Source organism: Bemisia tabaci, chromosome 3 (assembly GCF_918797505.1).
Source record: "Bemisia tabaci chromosome 3, PGI_BMITA_v3".
NCBI lineage: Eukaryota > Metazoa > Arthropoda > Insecta > Hemiptera > Aleyrodidae > Bemisia > Bemisia tabaci.
Genome location: NC_092795.1, coordinates 50654529 through 50680708, shown reverse-complemented (window position 1 = coordinate 50680708; position 26180 = coordinate 50654529). Strand labels below are relative to the sequence as shown.

At 38.2% G+C, this 26180-nt stretch overlaps 1 protein-coding gene across 2 annotated transcripts in view; it reads left to right on the top strand.

The window, feature by feature from the left end:
• The window catches only part of LOC109030700 (clavesin-2), a 37292-nt gene that overhangs the window by 3425 nt on the left and 7687 nt on the right, over nt 1-26180 (top strand). Inside the window, exons 1-2 of one of the 2 annotated variants that reach the window (XM_019041792.2) lie at nt 16209-16700; nt 25487-25616. In XM_019041792.2, coding sequence (XP_018897337.1) covers nt 16692-16700; nt 25487-25616 — 139 coding nt within the window. In that variant the 5' untranslated portion in view covers nt 16209-16691. Of the gene's footprint in view, nt 1-16208; nt 16701-25486; nt 25617-26180 lie in introns of those variants that run through there. The other variant, XM_019041793.2, reaches the window with a different exon arrangement.

Sequence of the window (26180 nt, the reverse complement as noted above, 5' to 3'; positions counted from 1 at the left end):
AATATTCGTTCGGTTTACGCCCATAGTGACGTATTAAGGACGTATATTTTAACCGGCTTTCAGTAATGAACCGCACACTCTTTGGATTAAGATCAAGGGCAAACGGCTTCTAATGTTATTTTCGATCTCTTCCTCGCTGAAAATTTTGGTCTCTTAATTTAAATAAATAAATAGATTTATAAATAGAAAATAGCAATAGACTTTCCCATGTTTTCCTTCTTCCTCCTTCAATTTTTTTTACGTAAATTAACCATGTACCTATGCACATATGTCTTAAATTAAAATATTAGTATTTATGAAAATAACGGAATTGAAAAATATTCATAAAAATACACCCACATAATGATGTGCTTTACGCAGAAGTTTCCTTTAATAGATTAAGAGGCACTCGAATAATTTATATGCAGATGGTTTTGTCGCTTATCCGGAAATACTCCATCTTTATCACACATAATTGTTCTCTTCGTGTGAAATTTTCCCTTTTTTTTATGAAAGTAAAACTTAACTCCTTTGAGGCGCGCTTTACATGATGGAAGTTGAAATGTCATTAACACTTTCCCCTGCGATACGTCTAATTCCGGCTGTAGTACACATTCATGACTTGATAATTTGCAAGTTATATATGAGAATTAATTATTAAACCTTGACGCAATAACGTTACTGAATTATTCCATCTGAATCCTGAACAAAGCTTAGTAAATACTCGCTCCTTCATAAATAATTTCTAGATGTTGCCATTTTATACGTCACCTCAGAATCTTCGGCTACGTGTTTGATGATCCGCTGTTTTTGTGGATCCATTGCTTTGCTTTATTAACTTATGATGCACACAAGTAGACGGTAGATCCAGTTTTTGGATTTCATTTCTACATATTTTATTCTTTTTTAATGGCATCCAACAAAGCATACAGATTAATATCCAAAAATAAGGATTATTCGATTTTTACGTAAAGCACCAGGAGAAGGTCGACAAAACTATCCTCCACTGTGGGATTACTGAGTGCGTTACGAAACAGATAAACGAATCCAAAAGATGAATCTGTAAATCACCGAATCATCTAGAATCCCCCAGAGGGCAAAAAATTAGCTGTGCTTATCACCCCACTCTTTCCCATAACAGTTGAGTGGTGCACAAGCAGCATTTGGCTGATCCATAAAAACACGTCCGTGCATATGGAAACAAGTGGTTTCTACGTTGTTTCTAAAGTGGACCAAATATTGTAGTTATTACTTGCAAAATGAAGTTCATTTGGTCTTGCATTTCATTCCCGTTTTTGCGCGAGCGAGGTTGACTAAAACTACGGGGTCGTCCATAAAAGACGTCAGGGTCCTAAGGGGCTCAAAGGGTACTATGTGGGGAGAGGGGGTCAAGCCAAGCTGACGTCAGGTGTTTTGTAATGGCAAAAGCTGCTTGCAGCCTGAAAATTAAAAAAAATAAGGGGTTAAAGCAAAAAAAGTTGAAATTTTATTTCTTTCTGATCATTGGATCAGTTGCAGATACTGCATTAAATTTTGCATTTAGGAATTATTAATTCCGACTTATTTAAAAAACGACTTGTGTTCCATTATTTTCCTCATATAAATAGGTGCTCTTCTTAATTAGCCTGAAATTGTAGTTCCGCACTGCAAAATGTAGTCCATTTATTCCACTACTTTTCCAATGCTCCATCTGACGAAATTTTCAAGGGGGTTTCAGAGGTGCCAGACAGGCACCCGGCAATTACGAAGGAGGACAGTAGGAAAATAGGAAAAAAACTTCATGTGATTATGGACGGTTCCTTACGTGAAGGCTAGCCGACGCAATGCCTCTGGCGTAAACGAAAACATTTATTTGGTCCTTGCCGAGTTAATTTACGCAAAGCTAGTCACTTTCGCTTTCAAAACATTTCATCTCGTTTCGAAACTTCGGGAAAATAAATCAGGAGGGACGCTCGGCGAATGTACGATTTTCGTTTGATAGCACGTGATGACCCTTAATTTCCCGCGAGTCTGGCTCGCGGTCAAAAGGTCGAAAGTGCGACGAAATCACGGAAATCATGAATTCCAATTTATTCACCTGCACGATGAAAAAGCGACGGACACTTCTGTCAACAGCCCAAGGACTCGCTCTCCCTTTTCCCCGTGGGTGGATTAGATCGTCTCCCTCCTGACATAAGGGCGGAGCTTCACTCTGCAATGAACCCTGTTGTTCATTTAGTTTAATGCTTTTTAGAGCTCATCTCAGTGTGCAGTTTCGCTCTTCTGTCAGCCGAGCTACGAAATGACGCGCTCTGGAGCATATTTTAGATAAATCAATAACTTGTGCGTCAAAAGTACTGGTGCATCATCTCGTCATTACTGCTCTTTTTTCCCCCTAGAGCGCTTGTGAGAACCACCTCAATACTGCCGAGCTAAGGAGAAACACAGCATGAGCCTTCAGACGTTGCCATATTTCCTTCAATAAGAAACAAATTTACTGGGAAAACTGTGAATATTTATCTTCGGATTTTTCCGACATTTTTGTTTTCCGTAATTTGATCAAAATATCTGAAAGTTTCCAAGAAATATATGCATAGATTTCCTCAAATATACATGTTTTATCCGTGAATCTGTGGCACATTTGAATGTTTTTACGGCGGTCTTCCTCAGTATATTCCAGAATAGGTTCCGAATTCGTGCAAAGCAATTTTCTTCACTGTTAAGAACTCGTCGCGTTGAATTTTTGCGCAATAATGCCTCAAACACATAAGCGCATTCGTAAATTGAGGCATTTTTCGGTACAATGACGTATAAGACTTCACAATGCTGCTAAGATTGTACAACCTAGTTCTCTAGTCGAAAGTAATTATCTAAATCCGACAGTTTAGTCTGCTATGAATTTTTCTCTGAATCTGCCACAAGTTTTTCCTCGCTATTTTATAAGGAAGATAAGTCGACTGTGAATAAATTTCATCTGCCGCAAACGCCATTAAAAACTGCACAACCTTAGCAGCATTGCAAGCCTCATACGCCCTTTTACGGAAAAAGTCCTCAATTTTGTTAATTTCTCACAATCCCTCGTTCTGTGCCCCTATAATTACGAGTAACATTTGCAGTTATTAGCGCATCTATAAGCAGACCCCCAACATCGGCTGTTCAAAAGTCACGTCAGAGAAAGGAGAATGATAATGCACCATGAATTTCGCGCGAAGTGAACGGATGCACGCCGCATGGTGCTGCACGCGACTTGAATGGGCGCAGAGCGGGTCATCTTGCGTCGCGACGCGACCTTCGGGTTTGTCCGCAATTTTGGAAATCTAAATCCAAAAATTAATTCGAGTGCCAGGATGACTTAACTCTTGGAGCTCTGATCTGATAATGCAAGTTATCGAGGACGAAAAAAAAATTATTGACTGAGAAAAAATTCCGGGCTTTGAATGAACGCATCGCATTGCGAAGATCTCGTACAAATTAATACAGTTTATAAAATACCCGGGTGCAATAAGATGAAAATCAGAATGTGCTTTTTCGGTGACGTAAGAAATAATTCTACAATACGGGCTTACACTTTAAAAGTATAATTTAATGTAGCATTAACATACATCTTCAGAGATGGCTCGTATCGTCGTCCCCTCGACGCGACGTAAGGGCGTATCTAAATTTCCACTTGGGCCTCAGAAAGCGTGGATTCATATGTGAAATAGGGCTCACGTGCGGGCATGAGATATGACCTTACGTCAGAGGGGCGACGGTATATGAGGATAGAAAAAAGCTTCGTATCGATCGAAGTAGTGCATATTTATGAGTGCGTCCTGCATAATATGTCCACAATAAAGTCAAAGAGAGTATAATTTTGACGGGAAAAACTTGAAAAAGTTTTATTTTAGGTCTATCAGAAACGCTCCTTTTCCATCGCTTCTTCAAGATGCTGAAAGAGTGCTTAAAGTAAGCTTAGGTAAGACTTTGAGACTGGCTTAAAGAGGTGTTACAGCCTTACAGACGGTCACTTAAATTGAATTCCTTTCCTTCGACTGAAACTGATTACGTATAGTATCGAGTAATTTTCCCTGGAAATTCGACTCATACTTTGCTTAAAACTCGAAAATTCACATTCGTTCGATTGCCACTGCCACGTAGAAACTTTCAAGTTTTCAATCATTCCTATCAGCGCTCTTGCCCCTAAATTTTCAAATTTTGTCACAGTTTTACATTAGTTTTTAGTTTTGCACGGTTTTCACATTATACTTGGCCGATTCCCGTGATTTTTGCGTTATGGGAGTCCCTCGATGAGCCGGTTCCATAAGATTTTAGAGATAGGTATAACCCGCAAAATCACGTGATAAAGTTGTGAATTCTTCATGGAAACAAATATAAAGTCCATTTTTTGTCTCAATTCGTCCTAAAGATTTACCGGTCCGATTTTCATGATTTTGCAGCCATCGACAGAAGCATTTCCGTAAATGAGCTGCCTTTATTTATTTGTACATTAATTCAAAGAGGGCGCTCAGTAGGAGAGAGGACATTTACAAACAAGATTAATGTGTATAAATAAAACAAACCCCAACGTTCAATTGGACGTATTTCTATCAAACGGAACTATGTGCATTATGACGTGAGTCCTGTTATGCGTGTATTCTTATGGGTCTCAGGGCTCATGTCTTAATGCACATAGTTCCGTGTAATAGAAATACGTCCAATTCAATCATAAATTTGTTTAGCTCTTAAGTTGCTGTTGATTTTTGACCATTTCTGTGATAAATGTGGACCGGCGCCGCGTCTAGACGTCTAGATTTGAGTCCCATCATCAGTTTAATTTTTTTGGATCAAATGCGTCACAATTGAATGCACGATGGCCAAGCTTTGCTAAATCTGAATCGCTCTACAGTCTAGAAGAGGATAAATTCTGCACGGTTAGGCAAATGAGATTCTGATATAGTGAAATTAGTGGATTAGTAGCTCGCACGCTTTAGATCGGGTGTCATGGCGCGGCGCCGCACAGTGGATCGAGTCAACACGAGAAGTTCGACAAAATGTGGAAACTTTAAATACTCAAATAAACTCCATTTATACAAGACTTTGAAGTTCTAAAAGTGGTTTCATTTGTTTCCTCGTGAAATTTACTTCAATTAGCATCCCTTAGAATTTAAAATGTGAAGGAATAAACGTATACATTTGCAGTTTTAGTCAAAATTTCATGTTCGACCTCTCTAATTGACTCAATCCACTGTGTGGCGTCTGGCGTCTGCCCGTTGCGTTGCGTCGCGACGCGTTGCCTTGCGTCCTGTTTCCGACTTCCAGTGTGATCTGAAGAATTATGCGCGCAGCCTTCCTATAAATGACCCAGTCAGATTGTCTCTGGTCTTTTTAACGATGTTGCTAGCTTTGATAATAAATGCCTCGTTCTTCGTCGAATCATTTCATTACTGGGGTCGTTCATAAAATACGTGGCACTCTAGGGTGGCGGAGGGGGGAGAAATTAGATAGACTAATTGCACTTCATATACCTTCCTGAGTAGCAGTGATCGCGATAAATAGCGATTTTTTCCTTTGTTTATCGCGATTACATCGGAGGCAATATATCGATATATTATTGCATTAAAAATTGCAATATATGGCGATTAAATCGTTACAAGTCGGAATTTTTGATTCGGTAAAATCGCGATCAATTTTCGTCGATAAAATCGAGATTGGTTCGCCATTTATCGCGATTTTCATTTCGAAACTATCGCGATAAATTGTCGGGGGATAAAAGCGCGATTTTATAGCGATGAAATCGAGGATAATCGCTCAGATGTTAATGATCCTGGCGATTTTATCGCCGATAAAATCGCAATGTATAGAGATTTCTCCGTTGAGAAATGCTACTTGGGTTATTAGTACTACACGTCAAAGGCCTTTGGTGAATTAAAATAGAGAAAAAACCTCTATGGTAGGATAAGACGTATATTCAGTCACGGTCGCGTATATACATTTAATAGGTACTCTGAATATGAACGCCTCACATTTACATTCGGACTTGAGATCAGATTTTAGGATTTGTCAAAGTTCGAACGACCACTTTTCGGAGATAGCTATACTTAGGTTTTCCCGATCATTATAACTGATTTTCTCCTCTTGAACCAGTTTTGACATGATAAAACTTCTCGTTTTTCCAGCACGATAGCTGTCACGTGTTGCCATAAGAATGGGTTAGGATTTTTTTCTCTGGAATGCGGACTCAGCAGAACCCGTTTAAACGTTTGAATGTAAATCTACCGGTATCGTGAAACACTTGCATTTTCTATTAATTGATTTATTTCATCGAAAGATCGAGAAGTTCAATGCAAAATAGGTCAGAACCAGGCTGGCGTGAATGCGATTATCGATGGATCTGCCATTAAACCTATGCAAACGATATTAAGTGTCGCGCGAACCCTGTTATCGATCTTTTCCATAGTTAAAGGCAACGTCGATCATCGCAATCACGCCACGCACTGTCAGAACTCTATAAGGAGACGCGAGGAAACTACACTATGACACGCACTTTGCAAACGCAATGGAAAAATTAGTATTGCTTTTTAAAGAATTCGATTATTATTTTAAGATCTAAAAAAAAAAATCCAAACGTTTTTGAATAATGGCCTGGTATTGCAGGGATGACGAACACCCAAAAACCGCTTGTGCGATGATAAGGAATGATGAGTGGGGGTGAATTTTTCTTGACTTTTCTTCAAAGTCATCTGATTCAAGAGGATTTCTCATAATACGTACAATCTTTAAACAATTGAACTGAGTTAATATAAGGAACAACCACATGGGAAAAAAAGAAACTTGGATCAGGCATTGATCTAACATGCTTATATCTATGCGCCAAATTCAAAGTTTTGTTGGAGTAATTTTGCAGAATCGAACTTGAAGTTATCGTTTACTTTGAGTCTTATAAAGGAGACAAACTTAAACTCTTCTCGGTTCGATCAAGAGAGCTGGCCTTCTGTTGAACTCCGCCCAATGACGACTGATTAATATGTAAGAACGGTGTAATGCATAATATGTTGCCATCGAAATTCTCGCCAGATTAAATACAAAAACGAAAATTTTTTGATGTCGTTGTCATAACTATAACGTCGTTCTCCGTTAGTAAAATATTCGATCGCGGAAGAATATGCTGATTTAAAAGAAGATACGGCAACATCTGCACTGCTTCCCGCGGTTACTCTGTACGCGATAGATTACGTCACCGCCTGCAGTTTGTGTGAAAGTAGTCACGTCCACGCGAAATTCGCAGAGGACCCTCAGGCTAACTTTGCGAGGAGCCCTTGCGATTCAATGTTTACAGTATGAAGGCGCCGACCGCGTACATGCCGCGCTAAGGAATAACGCCGTATAAGCCTTCAGGCGTTGCCAAATCTCCTCGTCAGAAAATATCTATTTTTGAAGAAAGTTATGAATATTTCTCCTTAAAATTTTCACAAGTTTTCGCTCAAATTACGAACGAACATTCTCAGAAAAATCGGAGGAAAAATATTTGCAAATTTTTCAGGAAATTCGTGATTTGTCGAAGGAAATTTGGCAACGTCTGAAGGCTCGTACGGGGTTCTTCCTTAGCGCGGCAGTACAGGCCGCACTGATGTATGTAATGCAACAGTCATTCCATTTCGATGCACTCCGGAATGACCTAGTACGAGAAGAGCAGCGATGTTCGGATACAGGATATTCCATAATCACATGCAGGAGCGCTCCTCAAAATGAGGCTGGTGATTCATCCTCGCAATTTACCCGATGAATAGAGAAATTAGGCATTATGCGGTTATGATTTTAGGTTTTTCCATCATTTCCAAATACCAGTCTCCTCTTAATGACAAGTCGTTTGGTTATCGCTGTTTCATCGACGAAATTCGAATCCTGGTGTTATTTAGTTTGCAGCTGACACCAAGTTGTCGCTCGTATTTACTACGACCATGATTTCTGATGAATATTTTTAATGCCTACTACGGAGTACGCCCCTTGACCGCGGGCGTTAGCGTCACGCGTTTTTCTTATAGAGTAAGATATTTACATGATCAACGACACAGGGACAAAAAAATAGGGAAGTGGTTTATCAGAACCAAGAGCTTCATCCTCATGAAAAACCCGCGGGCTTGTTACGTTCGCGCGCAACACGAGTTAAGCGCTTCCAAAAGATTTTTGCAGAAACTAAAAGGCACAAAAAAAGAGGGAAAAAAGCTAACATCCAAGAATACTACTAATGTAACTTTGCCGTACCACCTCCCCATGCACTGTAAGAGAAAAACAAATCATACATTTGAAAATTAATATAAAATGTTCGAGTCCCGTCTTACTCTTGAATCCTTTCATGGAAAAGAAGGAAAAAAGCGCAGGACGAAATTAAATTTTAAATAATTATTCCTCTATAGTTTACCAGAATTAGTCAAAAATCTTTACACTGTCAGTAGCAATGATGGACGTCAGCATGAGGGATTCACATCCTTACACTGTTTATGAGAGTCTCGGGTACTTTGCGATTTATCGATTGATCTGCCATTTAAATCTATAGGAAAGGATCGATAAACAGAGTGTTTGCAACGAACACCTCAAGAATCGATTCTTTACCATCGCTTCAAATGGGGAATTATCCATAATCGATCATTCACGCTCCGCTACCGATCTATCTATATTAATTTTAGCGATGATTTTTTTTTTTTTTTTTTCATACAATGGAGGCTCAGTTTGTGATGATTCTATAAGTTTGCACTAGTCCAGCAGGCTAATTATTGAAATTGATAGACAAAAGAGACAGAGGGAAAATCGAACGATCTCATTGGGTTGAAACGGGTGATTCTTATAGACTAAGGGAGAAAATGATGGACCAACAATACCGTCTCTCTCGGATTGCAGTTAGTCAGTCTATTAATTACCTCCATTGTCCAGTGCAACCGCCCGCTTTCACCAAGAGGAACGCTCCATTTTACTTTTGTCCTTTTTGTCTATAGCTTTGTCTATCAATTTCAATAATCAGTCCACTGTTCCGAAAGACGACATTCTGGAGGAACTTGTTAGGATATTAATTACTTCTGAATTTTTCTCGGCTAAATTACTTGTATTATTCATGCTGCTGGTCAATTAGAATGTCCTTCCTGCGTGAGATAATTTTTTTACTGTGGCGTAGTTTTTCAAAATAATTTTCCTCGTTTATTCGTCCGCGCGTCGGACTTCCTCAATGGTGGACACCCGGAATTTACCTGTATGGACTCTGCTTCATCAAAAATGAGGAATTATAACTTTTTTTGCTCATTTTAAAAACGATATGTCTAACAATGATTTCTCTAGGTATGAAAATAAAAGCTTTTCAAAATAAGTCAATGCATTTAATTTCTATTTCAGGGATTTTGCACGATATATATTCGTAATGGAGGTCTACTTAAGTGAAAATTGCACTCCATTTTGATTGTTGAAACAGAACAGGTTGGAATTAGGACCGTGATTCTAGTCCTTATTTGCCAAAAGGAAACTCGACTTGACAAGAATAATATAAAAATGCGAATACCTGATTGTATTTACCGAGTTAATTTTCAGACTACCTATTTTCTCTATGACGGATGAATTTTGAAGATTAATTGCAAATAACATCTAGTGTACCTATACAGTCATATGTTATTATCTAGTCTAGTGTGCCTCGGTTAAATCTGCGTGTAAACATTTGAGAATTATCATGAGTGCGAAAATCTTAAAGAGCGTCAACGGAGGGAAGCGGAAATCTTTTAGCACGTCCACTGTTGCCAGATAGTTTTGTAAAGTTTCCAATGTTCCTTATATATAAACCCATATAAAGTAACCGTGGTTTATCGCTTAATTTGGCAACTTCCAGAACCTCCAGTTATTATGAATTAGGTACATCTGCATAATAAATGACTTCCGTAGATTATTGTCGTGTGTGTGCCCTATGCTCTGCACCCTCTGACCTCTCACGATAAGAATTTGATCTACAGGTGTTAATTGAAAAGTTCCGTCAACATCCGCGGGTTATTGATCTGCAATTTGACTCGAGTCAGTTTTAACGATAAAACTAACAACTGAGGGTATAAGGTGCATAAGTGCAGCCTTCGAAAAACTTGAAATACCTACCAATGATTTTATCTAAAACTAAAATCTTGATATATGTATATTATATGAAAAATTCACTGGTAAATTTAAATTTTTAACCATCAATATGCGAGTTTGAACTTTTTTTCCACCATAAATCTCCATCTAATTTTGAAACTTTAAGCACGTATCTCTCAAACCAGCGATAACTACACTTATGTGCCTCATCCTCCAAGCCCCTTAACTATCCTTTGTGTTGAAGGTAAATTGACCCCAAACGCACTTTATACGCTCTGTTGAATGATTTTTGATCCTGCACTTGCATATTTGCGTTAAAGTAAATTGTTGCTATAAATATTTGTTTCAAAAAAATAAATGATTAACAGGGAAAACATTGATGACTTAAATGCCACGAACTAGTGCTTTCCCGTGGATGCTATACCTGATTCGGCCGATCGATCACTATGATTACTCGAATATCGAGATAATTTAGGACATTATTGTTTTTGTCAGAAACGTCGCTGATGGCTTTATTCTGCAGTAATCTTGTTTTTAAATGCAAACCGCAATCATTCGCGAAAACTATTGAAAAAAACCATCTAAGCAAATTCTGGCGAAGGACTGTCCAAAAAATTTGACGTGTTCCATCAATCGCCAAAATCTTACGACAGACCTTACTTAGCATGGACTGTTCAGAAAGTATCTTACTTCTCGACTGACAGAGATGCTTTCAAAGTCACGTGACCCTCAAACAAAGAGAATAAACGAACGCAGCTCAGCGTCAGTAAAAACAATAAAAAAAAGGAAAAACGAAGCAATTTTTGGTGCAGTTGCGTTCATTTTCCTTCGAGAAGGTTTTCACATTAAGTCCTGCAAAAATAGCGTGAAAAGTAATTAGACATTTTTCGATGGTTTCTTCCTCTCCTTCTTCTCCTTCTGTTTATGTCTTTATTTTTGTATCTCTTTCTTTTTTACTTGGACAACAATGAGCTGTTATTAATAGATTTGTTTGTAGCACATACTCTAGCTTTATAATGAGCATTTTACCGCTTTTCCTTGATATTTAGGGAAAGAACATGCTTTTAACAGAATATTATTCGCACTTGTGCAAGTCTGGTTTTTTCCCCTATAAGATTAATGACAGAAATAGTCTGGAGGAAATTTCCGAGTTTTTTATAGGTCTGTATCGACTTAAAAATACTAAATAATAATACAATTCACGATATTACAAAAAAGTTTGTCCGGTGGAACATGAAACTACGGTCAAAACTGCATTTCCTTTTTCGGTGAACTTATATACGAGATAACTATTTTGACCGTCGATGATCCTCAAATAGCTTCCCAAGACGGACCTATGATGGCGTCTGCTTTTAGATTTTAAGATTGCACGAGCGGCTTGCAAAGCCATATCGTCGCTCCCTTACGGAAAGAAGTCGCCGATAAGCTAAAATATACTGTCCATGAAAAAATGTGTATGTACTTTTGGACGTTGCCAAATTTTCTCTGATAAAATTCGAATTTTCAGGTCTAGATACGAGAAAAGATGGTAATATTAAAACTAGCGAACAAACTGTAGTTTTTCACAACGTGTTTTCGTCACTGCCAAGCTCACCGCATATTTGGTCAGAATATCACGTAGAAAAAAAGGAGGGTGAATGGCTAAACATTATTGCCGCACCGCAAAAAAAAAGCGAAAATAACTTATCTTCGACTTTTTTGTAGAACTTTAACACGTTCTCCACGAGACCAAACCGGTGAATAAAAAAATTTCACGTGCTGTCAGATTTGCACTTCGACAAAGTCACAGAATGTGGCAAAAAAAAATCGTACAAAAAATGGGAAACTAGGACCTATGAAATTATACTAAATTGATTGTGAGCTAGACGCGGAAAATAGTTGTTCTGTCTCATTGTTTAATTTATGCGATGAGGTCAGGTGTCATTATACTAATGGAGGTTTCATACGCGATCTCGCTGCTATACGCTGCCTCATAGCTCCACTTGATTCAGTGACGAGGTGAACCTGTGTTTATCCTGATCTCAGTTTACTCGCCAAAACAAATGTGTAGGTGATCGAAAAACACCGATGCAATTTTACGCACTCTTGTGATACGTGCTCGTTCTTGAGTTTCTCGTGTTATGCTCAAGCTAGGCTCGAATGCAAACTCAAATTATATTGGCGGCTGAACTGATTGTGAATGTCTCAATTGTAGTGAATCAAAAATTTCAACCCCGCTTTTTCCCCATTCTTTCTGAAGTTTTCTTTGGCGAGTAGATTTTCAAGCAGGAAAAAAATCACAAATTTTCAAAGGAGCCTCTCGGATTTTTCCCCATTTGGAGTGTTGTGTGTTGCCTATTCACTGATTGAAGGGGCTCCTCTCATTGACATTTATTACGATAAAATATAAATAAATTGTAATTTTGTTGCATTGCAAATTGCCCTTATTACCCACTTATAGAGCGCATTTTATAGATCGTTAAAATCGGCATCAATTGACCAAATCAGGTAAAAATATTACAATTTTGTGGTGAAAAATCTGCAAATTTATTGCATTGAATTCCAAAATTATTTCAATATTTTCATTGCTTTGTGCTACTTATAGGCAGCTGAAAAATGGAAGAGGTGTGATAAAGAGTTGTAATATCGCGAACTAAAACGTGGTTTCCGAGTTCCGGATATGACCATTGTAATATGACAAATAAAGGAAATTTTGAACAGAAAAGCGCACACGTGTTTTCAGTGGGTATGAAACCAGATATGGAGCCAAGTGCTTGCAATCGGTTGAAAATTGGCGCGGAGAAAGAAAAGAGTACAAAGATTCGGGAAGTACGTGAGGTAGTTGTTTTCTCTCGAAATTCAGAGCTACACGGATAGAGATTCAATATTCCATGAATGAAAGATCGTTAGAGCTACAAATGCAAGTACAGACTATTATTATTATCCAGCTATTGGTTGCAGAGAGAGAATAAGGTGTAATTACATGCGTATGTGCGGAAAGTGAATGTCCGGTAACTCAATGAAAAAATAATTGCGCTCTTTCTCTCTCATTTGAGGATTGCCCATGATGGAGATAAAAATTAATTCAGAAAATGAATTTTAAAAAATGACTTATTCGTCATTTTCAGCAGGACCGGATTTACTTACTTGCTTCCCATGGGCCGCCTGTATTTTGCCGCCCCCTCTCATTCGTTTTGAAACATTAATAAAAACCATCAAATGAACGTGCCGGAGGGAGAGAGGCGTATAAGACGCGTTTACTTGTATTGGTCACATTTTTTGCGAAAGCCCTGTCAACACTACTAGCAAAAGTTCACGGAACTTGGCGCGAAAGTTAAGTTCCGTAAACCTATCTCTGTATGGACGAGGCCCTCCATTTATAAGAAATGAACCAAAACATTATGAAAGAACAAACATAAATGTGGTTTAATAATTTTAACTTCCGCCGCCGCGCCGCGCTGACCGCACTGTGCTTGGCGCAATGCGTGAAGTATTCATGCAGTCTTGTAGGCGCTACGCGTTTCGCGCTGCCCGCTGCTGACCGCAGCGACCGCACTGTCTTTGGCGCAATGCGTGAAGTATTCATACAGTCTTGTAGGCGCTAATATGTGTCACATGGCGACCGCCGCGCCGAGAGTTTCTCCTTTTCATCTCACGATCTCGTCATCATTGCTCTCTGCGCCGCGCCGTTCTAGGCCAAATTCCGTGTTCGGTTTCTCTCTTAGTCTTAACTCGACTAATTAAAGGTGCTGTCTATTGTACCACAGAGGGACGACAAAATTATAGATATACTCTTAGGAAATGAGGGATTTTGTCACCTTTTCTCGTTCGTAATTTTTTTTTTTTTCTGAATCCGATTCTTCTTTATAGCTACATTTAAAAAAATTGCAAAATTTGCCGCCCCCTAAATTCCCCGCCATGTGCCGCGGCCCATGGCGCCCCCTTTACCCCCTTAATCCCCCCTTAATCCGGTCCTGATTTTCAGTAAAAACTCTTTAAGAGCTATATTCATTGGAAAAATTAAAAACGAGGACTTACATTCTCGCCTCAATATTGAATTAAAAGATCATTTGGATTACATTTTGCAATTCGGCACTACAATTTCGACTGAGTTTAGAATCAACGTATGTACTATGGGCTTCTCTACGTACATAAGTGTTTTTTACGTATGAGCCAGAAATCGTAGTTCTTAATTGCAAAATGATAGCTTTTGGAAATGTCCTGCATGTGTCTTCCATCTTTATTTTCGACATAATTCAGAGGATGTAGCTTCCCGAGCTGCATATACTTTACTAAACTTTATTAAAGCGAGGCTTTGAGAGTTGATGAGAGTTAAACTTTAAATTAAATTACTCACAATAAAATTTGTCACATCATTCATTTTATTAAGGTCACTACCCATATACAGGCACAGCGCAAGGTGTCTTCGACGCGGGATGCACACAGCATACTAATTGACCAGTTTACCCAGTTTGTTTCAGATTGTACGCATTCTTATGAAGTTATTATTAACTAGTGTACTAATGAACTTTATGATGGGAAAATAAGAAGATGCCGGCAATTATTATTGGCTCTCGTGTATCTTGTTGGATTAAAATTTTCTTGAGGGTATCAAGAGAGTAGATATTTGACAATTTTTTATTAAAGTTCTGTTTTTGAGGTTTTATATGTTCAGTAAGGGTGCGGCTTATAGGGTTCTCGGAAGATTGATTACTCATATTTTTTGACCTTTTACTTTTGCACTTTAAGTGATTCCTTGTAATTTAAATGGGTAGGATTGTCTAAACAAATTGTCACAGAAACTTTCACAGATTTCATTTTATCAGCTGTTATGATTTTTAAGAAATGATTACCGTTTTCGAATACGTGGTTGCCAGTTAGTGCAAAATTAAGTACAAAATATAACTAGGTATTTCCAAAAATGGAAGGTTAATCAAAATTTTGCTGTGGTAAAATTTTCTATCATCATCGTGCGCGGGTCTGTTCATTTTTCTGACTTTAAACGTTGTCAAGAAGTGAAAATTTCATCGTATAAACTTTAAACACTCTTCATAATGCCAATACACTTGCTTTTAATAGCTTCAATTCTCGCAAATATCGCGGGAATGCCTTAAAATTCTTATAAATGAAAATAAGTAAATGTCATAGGAGGATTAAAATATTTGTCACCGTATTGGGAAACAATGAAAACACACCCATATGAGAGCACAGCGCGGATCCAAACTATTTTTCTCATGACCGCTTTTCTTTTTTGATTCTTTTATTAAATTTTAAATTGTACGGTCCCGCGTTCTGGACATAATGAAAGAAAATTCTACTTTTTTAGTCTCCTAATTTTTAGAGCCTGGCAAATGGAGAATGTGCAGGTGCCTGAAATTTAATAATTTCGTATTTAGGTAGAAACTACTAAATGAACTGAACACGAGGATACTTTAGTTCATGAATGAAAAGGTATTGGCGGAGATATATGATAAAATCATCTAATCTGCTTATAAGCATATATTTAATGGGAAATGCCGCCTGATTACATCACTAAGCAGTGCATATTCTCACTTTGAAATCTATATTTACACTTTTTCCCATACCAAAAAAAAATTATCATGGGTGGCGGTAGCCACCTCCGGACAAAGTCTAAACACGGCAACAATGGAAGCGGTCTGAAGAAAAAGGTGGCAGCTAACCATATGGACACACAAAAAACTCCCTTAATCTGAAAATTGTAAAATTAAAATAATGCAAAATCGGCTCTTTCAGCATTTTCAGATGAAACGCAAAAAAATTTGCGCGCAAACCCTCCGTTGTTCAAATGGGAGCTCCAAAGTAATAGGACAGGATAGGTTCGGCTTAGAGACCTTCCTTCCCGCAAGAGCTTCTCGGTGTTCGTGTTAGTCACCATACGTCCGTCCTTCGACCGAGGCTCGTTCTAAACAAGTTTGCCGCTAGTTGTTTATTCCGCGAACTAGAGTAGACGGCGCTTCATAGTTTGACCCACAATCAGCGCATTCGATGAATGACGACAAAAGCTTATTACCATTTTTACGATATCGAAGCTAATGACCTTTGGCGACTCGGTAATCGGACTTGTCAGGTTTCCCGCCGCGCTTCCCTGCCTCATCCACCCCCTCCCTCGCGCAGCACCCTTTAATTCCGAGTTCGAAACACCTCGGTCCCTGTGTTGTGTTGATAGTCACGTTCCAACTTTACAACCCGAAAGGAAACACGTGTGTCGTGTGGGTCCCTTTTTTCTGAAACCGATGCACGACGCTATGTACGGCGAGTGCGTCTAGCGTTCAGATAGTGGATTCGAATAATTTGAAGAGCATCATTGCAGTTTTCATCCGTGCGGATTATTTTGCGTTAACGTCTCGGTGTGGCGTTATTATGTCGCTTCGAAGCGTCTGCTCTCACATACGCTTTTTCAGAGTTGAGTGTCCACGTTTCCGCTTTTGTGGGGTTCGGAGTGTTACGGTCTAGTTGCGGTCCCAAGACACGCTGCAACAGTGAACTTTTCAAGCATTGCAAGTGCGATCACGGATTGCAACGGAATCGAAAAAAGCTTTGTGAAGTGGCCTAGTTAAGCGCGTGGAGGTGGCAACTTCAAATCCTGTGTCAAAACTACGAGAAAAAATTTGCAAAATTTCAGCTGGAAAAATTCTCGTAGCTCGATAATTTCTCCGATGGGAGCCGTGAGTAAAATTTCAATTTTCAGAAAGAAAGACTGCTGATACTCTAAAAGCCCGTTTTTCTTGTTCCAAGGTACTACACCAGTCTGGAACTGCTAAAATGCAAGACGAAAGGCAAAAACTGAAATGAGATACTCGTGCAAATATCATTGTTTGAATCATAATTAAAATCGAAATCATGTTATCGGTGGTTTCAGCAGCGTGATGACACCTTGCTCTACAAAGAGGGACTAAAAGAAATCTAATATTTATTTTTTATTTTATTTTTTATTATTATTTTATATTTGTTGCTCAGCGTGTTGTGATATACCACAAAACACACGTCCATGGACATGGGCTCCTTTTAAACGACACCCCTAGTATTTAAATTTAATTTTACAAGGAGATCATCCAATTCACGGGGCTAAGGGACTATTAGTCTAAAATTTTGTCACAGAATGAAATCTCAAAGTCGAACCTTCTAGTATCTCCGTGAGAAAAGACAGGAAATTCTACTATTCGCTCCCATCTGAGATCGCGGTGTCATCTCATCTAAATTTTCAATGAACTATATGGAAAGAGTAAGGAGTCGAGAGCCATCCAGAACGGAGTTGGAATCGCATTGACCTCTTTAAAAAGTGAATAGAAAATGTCGCCCATGACTCACTTAGATGCTCAAGAGCAAAGAGATCTCTTGAGCCTCGCGCCAGTAAATCGTTTTCGGGGAAAGATAAAGTTCTTAAATGGCAGCATTACCCACTGAGATTTTTTAGTAGGAAAAAGTTTACGACACTGGACAAAATTTTCCGCTCACAATTGAATTTTCGTATCGATTAAACAATAAACGACAAATTATGCAGCTATGCATTTTAAAAGGATATCCTCAACGCGACGTCAAAACAACACCGGACAACACCATTTTCATACAATTAAGAGAAAGACACAATGCCGAGTTCTCGTATTACGCAATATCTTAGTCTTGAAGAAGAAAGAGGATTAAGCAAATATCAGAGAGGTCATGCTCATGCACGAACGTAAGCTTGCTTCATGCACGGGGAAAAAATGTTGGGGCACGATTTGTGCGATAACAAGTGATTTTTTGTGGCTGCACGTAAATAATTTAAAAAGTAACCCACAAAAAATACTCTACTTAATTCTCTCTATGAAGGAGTTCATGAAATAATATATTAGATTTTGCAATTGACTTGATTTACTTTTCAAGGCACTTAATTTACGGCAAAAGACATTAATTTGCTGCATGACTAGATTTAGTGCAGCTCCTAATACCCACAATGAGGGTTTACACATTCTCATTAAGTTGAAACTCGCACTTATGAAAGTGTTTTCCTCAAAGGTGCATATTAGCAAACGTTAGAGCACTAATTACTGCCTGTGGTAATTCGCGAGCTACGAATGTCCCTGTCATTGAGATTATATGTACCTCGTAAAAAAGACGAGATCTTATTTCTTCTGGAAGGAAGAAGCAGAGTTGTAAACATACTTCCTTTTATGAGTTTTTTTATGTTGAATTGATTCAAGTTTGGTGGATGCTTATTTTCCTCGAAGAGTAATTTTTTAACACGCGAGGCTCTCCGCTTCTCAATTATTCTACACATGCACATAAGAAAAAAGGAATGGCTCGAGTCGTTACAATTAAAGTGCCTTGAGCTTGCCGAAAATAAATCTACACAGGAATTTACCTGATGCTAAAATTGAAGCTCAAACTTAGATTCACCGGGTGGCTGTCTGCAAATTAATTCCTTAGAATAAAGAGAAAAAAGTCGGCGTGAATTCAATGGTCATTGAACCGATTCCTATGACGTAGGAACTTCTCTTTTCATTTCTACTGAAGGTGAAATGATGGAATTATATGGATTAATTTCGAAAAAATATCCATTAGTCTTTTACTCATTTTTTATACGGGTTTTACGCATAGGTCGTTGGTTCCAGAAGGAGATTAAGGCACCTTTGACAAATCACAATTGCAAAAATCGCACGTATGACATCTGATGAGTCGCTAATCAGTATTCCAATTGTGACGTCATCAACTGCTCCAGGCGAGGCAGGGTGCCTCACCAAAAGTCGATTATTGTTATGGAGTTATATGGATGAATAGCGGTGTTGTCAATTTACGAGATTCGCAACTGTCACCTTTAAATAAACAGTCAATTGTGATTTTGAACTCAAATATGACAATTAAAAAAATGTACAGTTCTTGCCCTCTTCTTTCTACGAAATCTAACGGGAAATTCAGCTTTTAATTTGCAAGTGTGAATCGGGTTTCCTGATTATAGGAATTGAAAGTATGAATTCAGAGAAAATTGAGTTGTCGTTTTCTGTTCTTTATTAAAAACATGGATGGAAAATACCTGACTCACTTTGTTAATTACTTTTTTCGGAAGATAAAAATATCGATATTGCACGCATTTTAACAGCCAGTCTTTCATTAAATTTCTCTTGAGCGATTCAATATTTACGTAAGATATTTTCCGTTCGGAAAGAATAGATACCTCAGAGACAAATCCGGTTTGTTGTTAGAGGAAAAGAGCGAGGGAAATTGAAAATCGGCACAAAATATAGCAATGATTATTTCTCCGAATATTGTTAGTCAAGCTCAATTAATGGCCGCATTAAAATTCTCCTGGAGCACTTGAAATATGTGGACCTGAAATATTGCCCTTTAAAGCTGCAACACCAAATTTATGAGAGCCAACATTTATAAACAGGACTTGCGTCGTAAGCTCATTGTACCTTGATCGTATGTGTTGTCGCGCGAGAAAAAGCTAACCCACATTTTTCCTTATATGTTCCCTGGTAAAAATCGGCTGTAGAATGTGTGTTCCAAAATACTATGGACCTAAAGCCGGCTGTAAGATTTCCAATAGCTTCTATAGCCGGTTACACAATTTCTTATAGCATTTTATAGCCGATGGCGATTAAGCAACAGCCAGGCGATAAAGTGTATACAGCTAAACGTTACTAAGTACGGATGATAGGACTTGGTGAGTTTTTGGAATACTGCTCTCTTTTTTTCGGCCGTAGTATCTTGATTCATTTTGCGAGGAAAGCTCCGTATTTTTGATGGATGCCTGCCATTCCTAATATATTAGAGCGCCTTCAGTTTCGTATGATACTGTGCAATACCTCTGGTGTGAAATAGTTGCTTCAAGCGCCGTGGCAGGCGGGCAGCCAGCGCAAAACGACGCATTGGCGCCTACAAACCTAACAGGGATACTTCACGCATTGCGCAATGCGTGAAGTATCCCTGTTAGGTTTGTAGGCGCCAGTGCGTCGCCGCTCCGCTTTGTGTTAGGCTCTAATATTTAATCTGGCGGAGTCAGCGTTATTCAACTCATGATTTTGAAATGTTTGCACATCCTGTATGGATTATTCTCATTTTAATTGATGAAAAAAAAGATGTATTAAAGGAAAATATAATGTGTGTTTTGTAAATATTAAGGTGGTTCCGTATCAAACTTAATGATTTCCAAAGCACACGAATTTCTACACAATTTCTTATAGCCTTTTATAATCGATGCCGAAAAAGCAACAGCCAGGCGATAAAGTGTAAAGCCCGGCGATAGGAACTATAGCCCGGCTGCATAATTTTTTTTCGCTTCGTATAGCCCGGCCGTATGATTTTCTCCGCATTCTACAGCCAGCTATATGATTTTCTGCAGCCTTCTTTAGCCGGCTATAAGAATTCCTATGGTATTTTGAAACACAGCTCTCTTATCGCCAATTTTTACAGGGGTAATATCTCAATTTCTCAAAAACTACACTTATGCGCATTGTCCTTCAAGCCCCACGGAAAAAAAATGTATAGCTGATTTTACAACTACATTGTTAAAAAGTATGTCCAACATGTTTCAGCTATACATTTTACAATAATGGGAAACTAATTTAACCATCCCCGTGGTTAAATTTGCGTTTTTAACTGTAAATTCTACATTAAACATGTCGGCCACTTATTTTAACTGTACAAAATTGTTAAATCATCAATTTCATTTTTCTCCATCCTCAATTGAAGTGTCAATGCACAGAGGCATGCACATGTTAAGAGAAATCGTCTCGATCCTCAGAAAAAACCGATTGAAGTTAGAGAAAAATTACATGGATGCTCGTGATTTCAAAATTGCCATTTAATCGGCGTTATGGTGCTGAAATTGAACTGTAGTACAAGCAATCCTTAGATACTACAATCATCCTCGAAATGATCAACAGATGTTATAATTTTTAAATAAACTCAGACAACACAATTATTAGTGCTTTTGATCATTTAAGCACGTCCAGTAATTCATATTAATGACAATATCAGAAATATAAGTAAGTCATTCCCAGCTAAATTATACTCGGTGATAAAAATAAGGGGTCTGGAAGAACTTTCTTGTGATGATGTCAGGAAAAACACACGTATCGAGGGTTGTTGTCATTCAGGGGTATCGATGACAACAGCAGTTGATGGACTGCGGTAAACGTGTGTTGAACGCTTGATGAACGCTTTACGCAACTGAACTTGACAAGTTATCGATTTTGGCTGTGCGCCTCAACGAATCTGTGACGGTGGACAAATATTCAGGATGCTTCTAAATACCATTCAATGAATGGGCCACTGCTTTTGACGTCACACTTACCGCCGAAGACTTCACAAACGATACGAAGTATTTTTATACTCAGGTCGGGTTGCCTCGTGAAAGAAGTTTCCTTCTTTCTCATTCCAACCTTGGATACTAAAGACCATTGTCCTGTGTTGAGTCTATTTTAGCATTTTTACCTTTTCTTTTTGTTTTCACACATCGATGAAATTAAGGACTGTCGCATCGTCAGAGTCCCCGGGCGGGGGGGGGGGGGGGGAGCGATAGGGGTCAAGGGGTGCCTCAAGATGCGGGGGGAGGTTCAAGCCGAATCTGATGCCGGGCTCAAATCGACCCGACGCAGGAGTTGAGAAATTTGAGAAATGTTTAAGATTTTGATAATCGAAAACGGCGCAGTGCAGTGCACCAATTTTCGTGAGTTATATGAAAAAAAGGGTTGACCCAAAATTGACGTAATTTTTAAGAGGTTGTATCACGGATTCCGGACTTGTATCCGACATGGGGGAGGGTGTCAAAAATGAAAAAAAAAAAAAGTCTGGCGTCGTCAAATTTTCTTATTTCGAAAAGGTATGCCGACTATCTGGAAAATGAAAAAACTACACAGGAGCCGAAAAAGGATAACTTTTCCGTCAAAAGCTCAATTTCGAGCAAAATCCGACTGGGCCCTTCTTCGAAATGGGAGGAGTATGGGAGGCTCCTTTGTGATGCGCACTTAGAGTGATTTTTCTCGTAATCGGTGGCAAAAAAATTAAATCTCGTTGAATAATGATCACTATTCTTAGAACGTCATTATTTTGCTCTGCCTTTTTTGATGGGAAGAGAGCTAAAATAAGTTACCGAGTGTGAGATGGGGGGGGGGATGGGGGTGTTCAGTCGATTCCTTTGTGACACTGGTGACAGTTTGACTTACGGGAAGGAACGAGGTACAAATCTATTCGTACACTACGTCTCATAGGAATTCTGTCATGTAAACAACGAGTAGAACTCTTGTATCCCGTGTTTCTTGATCCTTTCTCGCGAAACTTTGCTCAAATAATGACGAGGGTATTACGAGGGGTGTGATAATCGACTATCGATGGTATCCCATTTGAAGCCATGGTAAAGAATCGATCATAAAGGTGTTCGTTGCGAACACCCTGTCTATCGATCCTTTCCCATAGGTTTAAATGGTACACCAATCGATGTATCGCAAAGTACGTCACGCCACTAGAGGTCACGCCGAGAGCTTTTCACCTCAAGCATCCTTTGCTTAGCTTGTTTCGTTAATTTAAATCAAGTTCAATCCTAAAGAAAAGTCTGAGGAGCATACAAAAGCAGGTCCTTGACCTTTTTACCCCTCCTGCTTCTTATCTTAAAATAGCTTAGTACAATAATAATACTCCACAATTTTCGACATCTTGAGTCTGGAGAAAAAGATTTTTTAATGTGAACTGCCGAACTGTTAGCAAAAAAAAAAAAAAAAAAAAAAAAAAAAAAAATTGCCGCATCGTCAAGTCAATCGATCAAATCTAATATTTAGATGGAATTTATCATGTTTTGTTCTAAATGTTAAGCTATGCCTCGGACCTCTGTGCAAACATCGAAGAAATTGTGACTCATTAATTTGAACAATTTGTGCAGGATTAATTCTCATCGCGAGTTGGGTTAAGCATAGCTGCACCACAGTTTAAAGGAATAAGTTCTTTCGAGAAAAACTGCCCTGATATAATTCAAAATATAGTAGAGGATGAGTCAGGTTTCGGCGCAAAAAGAAGAGGAAACCCATTATATCAATGGAGAAAAGAATTCGTTAGGAATCTTGGCATATCCTTTTTTTTAATGGATCGCTAACACCGGGTGTATGTGCCATAAGGGATTTATCGATGCGGGAGTATGAAGGGTCCGGACCAGTGGCGAAGCATGAATGATCGACTATCGCTATTTCCCCACTTGAAACTATGGTAAAGAATCGATTATTAAGATGTTCGTTGCGAACACCTTGTTTTTCGATCCTTTTCCGTAGGTTTAAAAGGCAGAACAATCGATATATCGCAAAGCACGCCACGCCACTGATCCAGACCATCTCTCTGTGCTCTCGTTTAAAGAAACAAGTGGCAGTTTTCTATGTATATCAGTGGCGTGGCATGAATTGCGATATATCGATTGTTATGCCATTTAAACCTATGGGAAAGAATCGATTATAAAGGTGTTCGCTGCAAACACCCTGTTTATCGATCCTTTTCCATGGGTTTATATGGCATAACAATCGATATATCGCAATTCACGCCACGCCACTGATGTATATTTTAGAGATAGTGCCATAGATTTCCAAGAGAACTGGTCTTTAAACTAAAGGCACGTTGCCAGTGTCATGGATAACAGACCCACAATGCTGAAGAATACTGAATGTTGATAAAGGTGCTGCGAGACATGGCATTTTTGAAACCCCTTCAATCTCAATGGCTGCAACCAGCGTGAGAGTATGCACCTGCGAGCAACATAACGCGTACACGTTTAGCGTTTACTTGACAATGACATTGTACGATGGAGGAAACCGTCAGCCACTGCATAAAGGTCGAACAGACTAAGGATTTAATTTGCACAATGAAACTTTTTTCGCACGCTACATTTGTTCTTTATGTAAATCAGAGCTGGACATTAGCGTGCCAAGGAAATTGAATTTACTTACTTGAAACATTGAGAACGGGAATCTCACAAAAATTTCCGCGAGGTTATTATTGCTGCAAAGCTCCAAAATTTCATGGAACAATTGATCTTAAGATTGCATGTTATTACATAGGCGATTATCGGTGCTAAAGAATTCAATCCCCAGAATCAAGCAATACTTAATATCACAAAAAAAAAAGTTTTACCTACGTTAGATTTATTATATACTGTTCTTACTGGACAGCTTCCTGCGTTTTTTTTGTGTAGGTCATAACAATAGCTTATACCAGTATGTATGGTTTGTTTATTGAAGCTGCTTTCAGAGCAAAGGAAAGTTCCATTGTGGGTTTTAAGTGCTTTATACTGAAACTTTTTGTGGCTCTTTTTTTCTTTCTCTCGCAAACACTTTTTTTTAAGAGGTTAATAAAAGTTTTCAGTCAGTCTTTGACATCTATTGATAATTGTTTTGGTATTTATTTATAATTACTACGTAATTATATATTTTTCTTAGTTTTTAATAAGAAAAATATATAATTACGTAGTAAGTAGGTAAGTAAATAGTAGTAGGTTTGTAAATTACGAGGAGAGGCGGGCATTCTGTTCAGCATATCGATACATAAGTATTTTCATACGTAGAATTTAATTTTCACGTCAGGGAGTCGACATATTTTGATTTTTTCGATTTTATACGGAAAATTTATGGTTTTTCGTGATTGAAATTACTTACAATTGTTTCATGAAAAATGAATGCACCCAAAATGACTATAGCATTTTGACTTTCACATACGTGCACTCACTAAATTGATTGGTAAATTCAAAGAGTGGGTACATCGACCTGGTATATCAAGTTTCTGCGATTTTTTACGGCAAATCGGTAGATTTTCGGGATGTGGATTGCTTACTTTCAATTCATGAATATAATTCTGATCATCAATTGAAGCGCTTGCCTATTTTGGAAAGGTGCCGAGTTGGATTTTTTTCAAAACAGAGTTTTTGGCGGAAAATTATCCTATCCGTCTTCTGAGTAGTTTTTCTTATCTCCTGGATTTTTCCATTTATTTATTTTTTTTTTAATCAAGTAGGCACCATGTTGATGCATATATGATGAATCAAGTATTATTCACCATTGTAGATATCGAAAAAAAAGGAAAAGTACAAATAACAACTTTATGATTTCAGGCTACGATAATCATGTACCCATGAGAGAAAAATAATTTGTCACTTTGACCTTATCGTTCGTTACTTTCAAGGGAAACTCCTACGATCGTTTCTAAGAAACTTTAAAGTCTAAAAAAAGAACTGATGTCGGTGAAAACTGGTAAACAAAGTAACTGCCAGCTTGCAAGACTTAAAATTCTTCCCATGAAGACATCCAGGAAGTCTGAGTAAATCATACGAGCTATGTTATGTCCTATTGAAAGGTTACGCAAACGTGTGCAGACCTGCTTAAAATAACCTTTTAATGAGGTTTGGAATTGAAGAAAAAAAAACTTCATTCAAGATTTATAACTTTTAAGCTTTAATGATATTTTGCAATAATATTAATATGTTTGAAATGTCTGATTGCAGAAAATCAAGAACAAGATGGAACTTCGGACGAGTCAAGACGAATTGAACAAGGAGCCTGACTTCCCAGTAAATGACCTGGAAGAGCTCCGAGAGTTTGTCAGATCAAGCCCAGAACTACCAAATATTCCCGGTAATTATAAAGATGAAATTATTCAATCTTAAACAATTTTGTCAGCTTATTTTATTTAAGCACCCACAGGACTTACAGATGAATCATATTGTTGATGATAGCTTTTAAAACCTCAAGTGCACGAGTAAAGTGTTTCAAAACACAAAAAGGTACAGACAGTCACAATGCCCAGTGTCCCTGATGGCATCATATTCCACAGGTCAATTTTTTCAAATGCCCATTATACATCTAGTTTCTCATAAATTCCGATCTTTTTTAATTGATGTTTTCAAAATGCATAATGCATAAATGATTATCTATAAAATTTTAAAAAATTGTAAAAATAACAAACCGAGATGCAATTTTTGTTTACATTATTTTATCCTGAATGCATTGCAACCTCGACGGTCATCACCAATTTGCATCCCGGAATGTTATTTTTACAATTTTTTTAATCTCTGATTCAATTTTTTGACATTTTTTCGGCTTAGATTACCGCTCAGAATAGTGTGAACTTAGCGCTATCCTATTACATTATTTACAATACAACATTACCTACGTAGAACCACATTTCGGGAATTTTCT